The 12,426-nt window shown below is 47.1% G+C and overlaps 1 protein-coding gene across 15 annotated transcripts in view; it reads left to right on the top strand.

The window, feature by feature from the left end:
• Positions 1 to 12,426, top strand: part of DYNC1I1 (dynein cytoplasmic 1 intermediate chain 1) — a 344,861-nt gene that overhangs the window by 207,870 nt on the left and 124,565 nt on the right. For all 15 annotated transcript variants that reach the window (XM_053264854.1, XM_053264852.1, XM_053264850.1 and 12 more), the window contains one exon: positions 3,507 to 3,632. In XM_053264854.1, coding sequence (XP_053120829.1) covers positions 3,507 to 3,632 — 126 coding nt within the window. The remainder of the gene's footprint in view (positions 1 to 3,506; positions 3,633 to 12,426) is intronic.

Genomic DNA, 12,426 nt, shown 5'->3' with positions numbered 1-12,426 from the left:
GAGGAGAGTTGAGAGCCCTAGCAGCCCCTAAGGGGTAAAAGCCTGTGCCAATAAAAAGGTATTTTGTTGTTTTTTAAAAGCAGCCACACATGTCAAAGAGCAGACATTCACTGGGATAGTATTCCAGAGCCTCGGGGTAACAATAGAGAAGGCCCTGTCCCACATGCACGACAATTTTGCCTCTCTCGACATCAGAACATGGGCCAAAGGACCTTCTGGGAGCAGGCTGTCCTTCAGGTATTTAAGGCCCAAACCATTAAAGGCTTTAAAGGTAACTAGCTTAACCTGCACAGAGCATCTGCATGCTAGTACTTGATTGCTCCCCTCACCCACTGCCACAGTCCCCCTCACCTCAGTGATCTCTCCACCTCACCTGAGCTGCACTCCTGCTCCTCCTCCATCCGGTTGCTTCCATCCCTCTCACCCCTCTTGGTCACTCTTCCATCCCTTTTACTTCACCCCCCTCACGCCTCTCGGTCACGGTTGCAGTGTTGCTGGTGCCTATTGGCCAAACTGCAGCCCTCTATCCCCAGAGACCTCCCCACCTGAGCCCTGCTCCTGCTCCTCCCTACAGGAGAAGCAGCAGCAGTGGTTGACTGGGCCCTTCCTCACTGCCATCACTGCCATGGCTGCTCCCCTCATGCTGCTGACAGGCCCGGGCCTTTCCCTTGCCTGCCTGCCTCACTCCGCCAATAGCCTCAGTAGCCCCAAACAGCAGCAGTGGTTGACTAGGCCCTTCCTTGCTGCCAATAGGCACTGCCATAGCCACTCATTTCCCTCAGGCCACTGACAGGCTCGAGCCTGTCCCTCACATTTCCTTCTTTCTCTCTTCCCATCCCTTCTTTTTCTCTCGTTCTCTCTTCTCCACTCGCTCTTCCTCTCTGTCTTTCTTCCCCCTTTTCTCTCTCTCTCTCTCTCTCTCTCTCTCTCTGTGATTTAACAGATTTTGTTCATCTTGTTTCCTTATCTAATTCACACAACGGTACCCTCCTTCTCCTGAAGGGCTCCTCCCCCCTATCTGCATATGAAATCCCCATCGCCCAATCACCATGGTGCTTCTGCTCGTAAACTCTCACGAGACCTGCCACGCACAAGATTAGCCACGGGTCTGCCTTAGAGAATTATATATATACTAGCCGGCCCGCACAGAGCATCTGTGCACTCTTTGGGGCCGGCTGTTCCTCGCTCCCTCCTGACCCACTCTCCCTCCCCCTCCCTTCCTCCTGACCCACACTCTTGTCCCCTCCCCCACTCTCTCTCGCCCCCTCCCACTCCCTCCTGCCCCACTCTCTCTTGTCCTCCCTCCCTCCCTTCCCCTCCCACCCCTCTCTCTCATCCTCCTTCCCACTCTTTCCTGCCCCACTCTCTCTTGCCCTCCCTCCCCTCCCCCTGCTCCTCTCTCCTGCCCTCCCCTCCCCCTGCTCCTCTCTCCTGCCCTATCCCTGCCCCACTCCTTCTTGCCCTCCCCTCCCCCACCCCACTCCATCTTGCCCTCCCCCCTGACCCACTCCCTCTTGCCCCCCTGCCCCACTCCTTCTTGCCCTCCCCTCCCCCTGCCCCCTCCCTCTTGCCCTCCCCTCCCCCTGCCCCACTCCCTCTTGCCCTCCCCTCCCCCCTCCCCCTGCATTTTTAAAAGTTCTACTTACCGAGCCGCTGCCACTACTCCTCCCGGGCGGCGAACAGGAAAGTCCCGCCGCCCGGTTCCCTCCCACCCCAGTCTCCCACGGGCTCCTTCTGGCCCTGGCAGCCGGACCTGGAGCCGCCTGGCCGAGAGCCACCTCCGTGGCCTGTCACGCTGGTGGGCTCACCACACCAAGTGCCGCCTCCGTGGCCTGCCATGCCCGCTAGTACCGCTTGCCAGTGTTTGCGGCCAGCCGCAGCCCAGCCACCTCTCCCCCCACCCCCACCTTCTGTCCTGGTATCGGGGCCGGCTGGCCGCCCGCCTCACTGCCTCGGCAGGGCCCGCCACCGCTTCGCTGCGGCCGGGCCGGGCCGGGCCGGCAGCCACCACCTGTTGCCAGGCTGGGCCCGCCAGCAACCCTAGCTCGCAGCTGGCCAATTCTCCTCCTCATGGGTGTGCCAGCCAATCAGGTGCCTCTGCAGCCCAGCCAATCAGCTGGGCTGCCGGGACACATTTTCCCTGGCACACCCAGGAGAAATATAGATAGATAGATAGAGAGAGAAGATAACCAGCACCTTGAATTGAATCCAGAAATAAAATTGCAGCCAGTGCAGCTCTTACAAAAGAGATGTGATATGCTCCGAGCGAGTAGTTCCAGAGAGAACCCTGGCAGCTGCATTCTGCACGAACTAAAGTTTCTAAATATTCTTCAAGGGCAGCACCACATAAAGCTCATTGCTTTAATCCAGCCATGACGTGACTAAGGCATGGGTAACAGTGACCAGATCTGTGTTCTTGAGAAAGGGTCACAGTTGATATACTGGCCAAAGCTGTAAAACAGCACCCCTGGCCATCACCTCCACCTGAGCATCCAAAAGCAGAGCAGGGTCCAGCAACACCCCCCAAGCTGCACACTTGCTCTTTCAAGGGGAGAACAACCCCATTCAGAGCTGGTTAAATCACCCTATCCTGATAGGCTTTTCTCTAAATCAGCAGCACTTCCGTCTTGTCTGGATTTAACCTCAATTTGCCAGCTCACATTCAGTCCATCACTGCCTCTAGCCCCTGATTCAATACATCCATTGCTTCCCTCGGATCTGATGTCAGAGAATGGTAGAGTTGAGTGGCATCTGCATATTGATGACACTTCAGTCCAAACCTCCTGATGACCTCTCCCAGCAGTTTCATGTAGAAAACCATTTACACTGGTTTATTTAACGTATTATTCAATAAAATGAATCATGCATGAAGTTGAAATGCTACAAATGTAAAACTGTTCTTTTATTTCCCTTTTGCAAGCACATTAATAAAACTTCTATTTCATATATTTAATTTATTGAACTTGCCTATAAGTGTAATCTATGCAAATTGACTTTGCCCAGTCAATGATGGTCCTTACCTACTAGAATATGTTAATTCTGATATTGTGTCATATTGAGGATTTTACTTGTTTTATGTAAAGTTGTGAGTTGCTCTTAAAGTGCTATCATGCCACATGGCCAGATATAAATCTGCAAAGAAAAACATTTTTCAAAGTAGTACTTGGTATTTTTATAATGCCTTTCCTTAACACTCAGAGTGCTTCACAAATATTGCTAATCTTCACAATCACCCCATCAGGCAGACCAGTTTACTACTCCATGTCACAAAAGATTCTGGAGGGTTTTTGTTCGTTATTTTGCTGTAGTTATTTTCACTAGCATTTTCCCCTGATGATGAAGTTAAGCTCGAAACATGCATGGACAATCCTTTAAAAAAACTTTGGACATCCATCCATCTCTTGCTATTTCCTTTTGAACTTATCTGCCTCCGTCATTTTCTCAGCACTGAAAATGTTGTCCACTCTGGTATGTTTTAAATGAACTGCCTTTTCTTTGCTTTTCAGTATCCTGAGTTGATGGTTGCTTCCTATAACAACAATGAAGATGCCCCCCATGAACCTGACGGGGTAGCCTTGGTGTGGAACATGAAATTTAAGAAAACAACCCCAGAGTATGTTTTTCATTGTCAGGTAGGAGAATGCAAGAGGCTCATTTCATACAAGATACACTGAAGACAACTCTGTGTCTCATCTGCCCACCATTCGGAAGAGGTTGGAGTTAAAAATAGACCATTCTGGAAAGAGTACTAGGAAGCACGCTAATGTTTTTAAAATGCATACAATGTTCTAAAACAACAACATAGCCCAGTTAGAGACTGTGTGTCATTTTCTGTCTATTTTAAACAATCCTCAAGAGAGTTCGTTTATAAAAACCTCACACTTATGAAGTAAGTGTGGTGTACCACTTCCTTCTCCAGCTGGCAACATATGCTTTCCCACCCACGTATATTTCCTTGTGTCCTCTATTCCAAAGCAACCTGCACTTTGCTTAATATTGTTCAGTGTAATGTTGCAGCTTTGCAGTGCATCAGCTTCAAGCCCGTTTGCGGATACCAGCCTTTTCCAATAGCACAGTAGGAATGATCAGTATTATCATTCCCACCAATTACTGCTTGATTAAGCATTTATCATGCAAAACTCTCATCACCAGGGTTTCCTGTAAGAGGGATTCTCAGAAGTTGACAACAGGTCCCATCATCTCCAGCTGCAGTGGCCTTTGGCTGGGAATTGAGGGAGTTGTCAATGAGGCACTTCACACGGTCAAAGTGAAGTGCCTAGAGGTGGTTTGAGGAGAGAGCAGGCTTAGCCCACTTTCCCCGCACACGAGCAAGGAGCCATCCCTGGGCGGCCGGATCAGCTGCCCACACAATTACCGGCTCCGTCACAGAGCCGGTAGCGGCAGCGAGGATTGGGGGCCACCTGGCCCCTGGGAGTCCCAGGATACCCCACGCAAGTGCGCGGGGCATTCTGGGGAGACCCCCGAGGCTGGGAGGCTTGTTGGAGACTCCCGGTCGGGGGTCTCCTCATGAGTCGTTGTGGTGCAGAGCCTCGCCATGGCGACTCATGAGCGCCAAAACAGGGTTAGCGGAGCACTCGCTTTGCTAACCTTGTTTAAGGGTGGGAGTGGAGGTTAAGCAGACTAACTGCCAGGAGCTGCACAGCTCCCCGCGGTTCTCATGACCACTCGAAAGTGGGCTTACCCTTAGCCTGCTTTCAAATGGTCATCTGAATAGCCTCAACAACTTCTGGGAATCCCTGTTCCAGGGAACACTGCTCATCACTGTCATTCAATACTTTGATATGAACAACTGAGACAAGAAATCATGAGTCATGACAAGAAAACACGAAGGATGTGTCAGCACCAGCTGCATTACTCAAGGCTGGTCTGTCCCAGGAACAGGTGGTACAGTCCACACCTAATGTTAGGTTTAGTCTAATATTATGGCTTTTGCAAGGATGCAAGGCAGTACTGTGCTGCTGACCCTGTTCAGCTGCAGCACAGCATCCCTCCAGTGGCTGGTGCTGCTGTCTGTCTTGTTTCTTTTTAGATCACAAGCCCTTTGGAACAGGGAAGCATCTTTTGGTATATAAATAGTAGTAGTAGTACCTTATTAAAGAGGCATTAACTTTGCCACAATATTTATTTCAGTAAGAGCACCATCCCCTACGGGTTTGGCACTGGTGATGTGGTCAGACAACTCTAGCGTTGTGGTCAGACATAATGCAAACCATGGTTTCTTTAGCTAAACATAGCCCACATTCATACATAATGGGAAACTGGAGTTAAATGGGGCTGAGGTTGCATGCATTCAGACATACACGAAATGCAACTTTTTCAATGGGGCTGAGGTTGCATGCATTCAGACATACACAAAATGCAACTTTTTCAAGGGGCTGAAGTTGCATGCATTCAGACATACATGAAATGCAACCTCAGCCCCATTGAAAAAGTGACCCAGGTTTCCCCACTACAAACTTGAATTCAAACCCTTGGTCTGTAGTGAGATTTGCTGCTTCTACCTGAGGTTTGCAGCCAGCTGTGGTATATCCAAATTCTGTACTGCAGACTGTGCTTGCTGTAACCGGAGTTGAGGGAGGAAGCTCCCCACTCTCTCCGGCTGTGATTGACTGCCAGGGCTGACCTTCATGCCAGAAGGAAGCCTGCGAAGCCAGTTCCCTCTCCTCTCTGCAGTCTTGCAGGCGGGTGATCGGATCCTGTCTGTGATGTCTAAGTGCTGTTATGTGTGAATGAGGCCATGGTTTAGCTAAACAAACCATATTTTCACATTGTGTCTGAACTCAAGCTTTCCCACAAACTGGTTTGTTTGGGGGCAACAAACCAGGATAGGAACCCATAGTTTGAAGCTGGATTTCAGACCACATTGTGCTCACTGAGGTTCTATGTAATGTCTAAATTCACAGATGGGGCGGAGCCACCTTTGGGTGAACGGGTTTAAAGAACCCGAGCCGCCGCCAATCAGGGGCAACGCCTCGCAGCCTCAGGTGCGGGAGCATGATTTCTCTGCCATGCAGCCCCATTTGCAATCGGAATTGGCCAGCGCTGTATTCGCAGCGCAGCCAGAGCAACTCTCACTGCCTTTTAAAGGTTAGACACGCCCTTTGGCTAAACACGCCCTGCGTCATAGTCAGATGCAGGGGGCGGGGTTGGGGCTGGGGCTGCAGCAGAACACGGGTACCGTTTAGCTCCCTCCGCGCCTGTTCACAGATCATTGACAAACCACATTTGTCCACAGTCCATTGACAAACTAAGGCAGGGTCTTTGCTCTGCTTTGAGGTTACTGTACCATGGAAATGGGAATGAACTTATAAAGCAAGTGGAAAACAAAAGCAGTCAAGCATCCTGTGGAATGTCTTGAAGCTCAAACCATGGTGCAGGTTCTTTACTAGGATTAGTGCAAACCCAGGATTCACATTGTGAGGCTGTTCACATGTTCAGCCTAGTCCAGGCTAGGTCAGCCCAGCCTGGGCTTGGCTGTGCATGTGAAGCACCAGGATTGACCCCGATCCCAGTACTGCCCCCACGCCAAGCCCAGGCTTTTAACCCGCTGTTGAGCAGACCTTTCGTCTGGGTGATCTCCACCAGGTTAAACGGCTTCCTGTTCCCCTTGTAAGTTCACCCAAGACTGTAAGTACCTCACATAGATGCCGCGTTATTTATTTATGTATTTATGTATTTACCGTGTTTCCCCGAAAATAAGACATACCCATAAAATAAGCCGTAGCAGGATTTCTAAGCAGTTGTGCAATATAAGCCATACCCCGAAAATAAGACATAGTGGTGATCTCTCCTGGCTCAGTAGCAGGCTGCTTGCTGAAGCTTTTCCCCTATCCCCCTGGTGTTTGTGTGGGGTGAGAGAGACCCACAGACAGAGGCGTAACGAAACCGGTAGGGGTGGCAGGCTGCAAGCTGAGGCATACGGTAGAGGGAAGTACGGTGGCGGCAAGAGTAAGCGCGGCGGCGGCGGGAGGCAGCGGGAGTATGCCGGGAAGCATACTCTCGACGGCGGTGGCAGGCAGGAGTGCGCAGAGTGACGCCGTCTGGCCCGGCGTCGCTTCCCGGCATACTCTCGCCGCCTCCCGTCACGCTTACTCTCGCCGCCACCCACCACCGCCAGGAGGAGAGGAGATTTTTGAGGAGGAGATTTTCTGAGGAGATTTTTTACCGTACCGTACTTCCCTCTACCGTATGCTTCAGCTTGCAGCCTGCCACCCCTACCGGTATCGTTACACCCGTGTCTGTGGGTCTCTCTCACCCAGGCTGGGCTGACCTAGCCTGGACTAGGCTGAACATGTGAACAGCCTCACAATGTGAATCCAGGGTTTGCACTAATCCTAGTAAAGAAACACCAGTAAAGCTGCTGCTCCCCAACACTGACCAGCAACAGTCTGTGGGTCTCTCTCACCCTACACACACACCAGTAAAGCTGCTGCTCCCCAACACTGACCAGCAACAGTCTGTGGGTCTCTCTCACCCCACACACACACCAGTAAAGCTGCTGCTCCCCAACACTGACCAGCAACAGTCTGTGGGTCTCTCTCACCCCACACACACACCAGTCTCACTGGATCCCTGATAAATCCTGGTAAGCCTGTACCCCCAGACAAGATGAGTGCAAAAAGAAAGAGTTATTCTGTTGAGTACAAGAAAGGAATTGTGGAGGACTCCCAGGGCAAGAATCTTACGGCTTTCTACAAAGAGAAGAAGTTGGATATCCGAATGGTCCAAAAATGGCGGGCAGAATATGATAACCTCATTCTACAGGCGGACAAAGGAAATGCTAAGAAGCGCAAGTGTGGATCAGGTCGGCAACCTTTATTTCCTGAGCTGGAAGACATGATCAGTGAATGGATTGCTGACAGGAGAGCAAAGGCTTTGGTTGTGCGCAGGGTTGATATTCAAGCATTTGCCCTTGCAATGGCACCACAATTCGAAATATCCCCAGAATTCAAAGCATCACAACACTGGCTGGATGGCTTCCTTCAGCGATATGAACTGTCTCTCAGAAAATCAACAACACTGTTTAAGTTGGAAGATGCTGAAGTTATTAAGCGAGCACTTGCATTTAAGTCCTTTGTTGATGGCATCAACTTTTCTAAATACCAACTTGGCAACATGATTGCTATGGATGAAACTGCAGTGTTTATGAGTCAAGGAGCCCAAACGACAATAGAACAGAGGGGTGCCTCCTCAATCGACATTCCCTCCACTGGTCACGAAAGTTCACGTGTTACCTGTATTTTGGCAATTCGTCTGGATGGACAGAAAGCCACACCAGGGCAAGAAAGATAAGATTGAACGTGTTTCCGGCATTTATGTTCTTGAATCCGAAAAAGCCTGGTGCACACAAGCAGTTATAAGGAGGTGGCTTGATTTAATGCTGCCACTTGTTTTGCGAGGTGGCCAAAGAGGTCTGCTAGTCTGGGATTCAGCCAGCACTCACCGTGCTAAAGACATGAAGAACTTCCTTGCAGAGAGAAGAATAGATCAAATAATGATTCCTGCAGGAATGACTGCCTATCTGCAGACTCTTGATATTGCAGTAAACAAGCCATTCAAAGACCATTTGCGTATGGAAATTAACGACTACATTGAAAATAGAATGACAAGAAATCAGCGTGGAAACTTTGTGAAACCTAGCCTGCAAGAGGTCATGATCTGGGTGAAGAATTCATGGGATAAAATCACTGACAGTGTTGTTGCCAATGCACTCCAAGCAGGTTACATGGATAAGAGCTGCTCATTTTAATGAGAGCGCTATTGCTCGACATGAAAGATTGGGGCCAATGGTTCTAAAGGAAATGGAGTCGAAAGAAATTCAGGATGGACTTCCGGGTTTGGAGAGTTATGACGATGTTCCAGAAGAAGATGACTTAACTATAATTGAATAAATGTAGATTGTTATACCACACTTAATAAAAATAAGACATCCCCTGAAAACAAGCCATAGTGTGTCTCCTTGAGGAAAAATAAATATAAGACAGTGTCTTATTTTCGGGGAAACACGGTATTTATTGTTAGATTTTTATACCATCTTTCATTAAAATAATCGGTTTTTGAACGGCAACTCCCATCATCCCCAGGGTCCAGTGACATCTGAGGACTCAAGTTTGAGAACCTCTGCCATAAAGGGTTCCCTTACGTTTCCAGTTTATAGCTTTTTATGAACAACTTTTAATTTGAAACGTCTTTAAAAATTGTAATTTTACATGTGGTTTTAGCTTGGTCTTTTAACTTGTTGAACTGTATTGATCTTTTATTTTACATGGTATCTATTTTATTAATGTTATGAGTCTCCCCAAGCTGGAGACTCATGGAGGGGCGGGGTATACATATTTTAAACAAACTAACAAACATAAACAAGGTTTTCAAATAGGTTAGCATACAACAAGTTCTATTATTCTGAATTGTTTCTGCTTTTTCATTGGATATCTCCTGCACTGTCACTTAGTACTGCTAAAGTACTGGTTCTTACAGGAGCAGGAAGCTCCAATTCAGACATGCCCTCAGTGACACCCATCTTAGTATCCTTGCTAATGTTGAAGTAAACAATAAGAATAGGCTCAAGAGATCAATTTTGTTCACAAAACCCCAAAATTTGTGTTAACATGATTTCAGGTTTCATATATTTTGAGTATCTGCATGAACTTCAACTGACACTTGTATTCTATACAGTAATCCTCTACAGTTTGTTTGTTTGGACATTTGTCCCCAGGGCGATCCTGTAGAGAGTGTGGGGAAGGAGTAAGAAAGGGAAAGGGAGGGAAAGGAGAAGGAGAAAATGGAGTTGTTGCTGAATAAATCTTTCGTTAAATCTGCATAAGATTGCCTTGCGTGTATGCGGGAAGCAGTGCTCAGATCCAAAGCATTTGAACTGGCCCAGCTGCCTGTAATACAAAAGAAACATTCCTATTGAAGCTGATAGAACTTTGTGTTGTTGCCATTGCTCTGCTGTATTCTAAATATGTATTTGCTTGTGCAAATACATTAAATTTGGATGACTGATTTATTGTAAAAGCAAAGTTTTGTTTGATCAGTTAAGGTTGTTGAGGTGAAAACAGGGAAGGATTCTGTGTCTGAAGGGTCACATACAGGCATTCACATCTGCCACAAGAGTCAGCATTTTACTTGCTGCTTATGATCAGAATGCACTAAAATTATGTGAAGTTTGAAACCACAAACAACCTGAATCTGATTGTGAGCTGGATTTAAGAATGAGTTAAGGACCTATGATTGCAGGAAATACTGTGCCACCATTTTCAAACATCCCCACAGATATTTTAAGTGTTCTTCCCTGGTGTATTGCTAGCTGGAACCATGCTCAAACTAACATGCTGAAAAAGAGAAATTAGGTGGCAGCGGGGTAGGTATCAGATATAATTTCTTCCTCCTGATTGGTTAATCAAAAACCACATGATCAAAAGGGCTGGCATTTGGCTAGAAGACTTTTTCTTGGTCTTCTGAATAAAGGCTGAGTTCACTGATTGAGATGGAAAATATATTAAAAAATAATAAAACTCCAACATTTCATCTTACCTCAGAGCCTGGAAGGCAGGCAGGCTGCACTCAAGATTATCATGATGTCATACTTTGGTTACTTAGTGGAAACCATCTATGTTATTATTTAGTCTCATTTTATATATATCTAAAAATCTGCAAAGGAAATGTTCTTTAACCTGAATTTTGGACTTTTAGCTTCAGATAATTCTGGACTTTTAGCTTCACAGAGATCTATCAATGTATCCAGTTTACAAAAACAAGAGCATTTGGTGATAACCATTCAGTGAGTCTAGATAAATGCAGTCCGTTTCATAATATCTATTTTGGACAAACACAAACAGAAGTGCAACCTCAATTCCTTCGATCTGAGTATCTAATTTAAGTGGACAAAGTATCCAGCTTTGAAATAGAAAAACATTATTTGGCAGTGAAGTAATTATATCGTATATCTATTCACACACAAACTCTCTCTCTCTCTCTCTCTCTCTCTCTCTCTCTCTCTCTCTCTCTCTCTCTCTGTATACACACACACACACATTCTATCTATTTATCTATTGCATATCATACTCTTAGTTTTTAAAGCTTTCCTCCTCTCATCATGGCTCTGAGCTTAAATGACACAGTATCTATTTGACAAAGGGGGTGTAGCTTTGGGATTGCTCCTCCCATGCAGTGGGAGACAAGGCCAGTTTGCAAATTACCTCTTCCATATCTCACGCTAGAACTCAGAATTCAGCACTTAAATCTTGCAATTTCCCCCCATTTCCCCCTTTATTATTTTATCTTATTTTATTTTTCTCCTTCTTGTTCTTCCTTCTCCTCTGTTCCTCCTCTCAACTTGCCCTTTACCTCTTAGCAATGCTGGGTTTTCAACAAGGAAGGGAGGCAGAGAAGCCCACCCCCGGAAGGAAGGGGAATGGAGTCAAGAGCTGTCTTGAGAATACGATGGCAGCCTCTCTTGCCACTAATGCCACCCACTACCTGCAGGTGTTGGGTGCAACAAAGAGCAACTCTTCCTCTTCACCCTTACCAGAGTGGGAGAAGACAAGACATCTGCTCCTCCACTGGCTCCACTTTCAAGGTCTAGAAGATACTAACTTTTACTAATTCAGTCTTTGTAAGAGTTACATTCCTGTGGCCAACTAGCTTATTAGGAGGAAGATCCAGGAGGCTGTCAAGGCTCACGCCTGAAGTATTCAGGAAGCTTTGCAAACTTTGGTGATCTGATCGTCTTCTACTACTACTACTGATATTTATATACCGCTTTTCAACAGAAGTTCTCAAAGCAGTTTATATAGAAAAATAAATAATAAATGATGGCTTCTTGTCCCAAAAGGGCTTTACCTAAAAAGAAGTAACAACTGCTGGGAAGGTCCTCTGCTGGGGATGGATAAGGACAGTTGCTCTCCCCCTGCTAAATATAAGAGCATCACCACTTTTCTCATGGGAATTCTCCCTGTTCTAGAATTTTCCAACTTCCAAAATGTTCTAGATTTCTCAAAGCCTTGGAGTACTGCTGCCAAAATAAGGAAACTCCAAAGGACTGAACTAGATGAGATATAGGAGACATCTGAGTAGATTTTCAGTACTGTTGCAGACTAGTCCTCTAGGGGTTAAGGGAAGTTTAATTCCCCTGAGAAAAGAGGTACTTTAACAGCTACTTTTTCTCAGGGGAATTAAACTTCCCTTAACCCCTAGAGGACTAGTTTGCAACAGCACTGAAAGTCTACTCAGATCAGGGGCGTAACTATAATAGGGCAAGGGGAGACAGTTGTCTGGGGGCCCACTGCCTTGGGGCCCCCCCAGAGGCAAGTCACATGACTGACTCCCCCAGCCACACGCCCGCCCAGGCTTCCTTCAGTTGTATTCATCCTCCGAAACTGATGTAAGTGTTAAGACCTGCAG

This window comes from Hemicordylus capensis, chromosome 6 (genome assembly GCF_027244095.1).
Source record: "Hemicordylus capensis ecotype Gifberg chromosome 6, rHemCap1.1.pri, whole genome shotgun sequence".
In the NCBI taxonomy this organism is placed as follows: Eukaryota; Metazoa; Chordata; class Lepidosauria; order Squamata; family Cordylidae; genus Hemicordylus; species Hemicordylus capensis.
The sequence above is the reverse complement of the archived record's forward strand: the minus strand, read 5'-3'. Positions and strand labels throughout refer to the sequence as shown.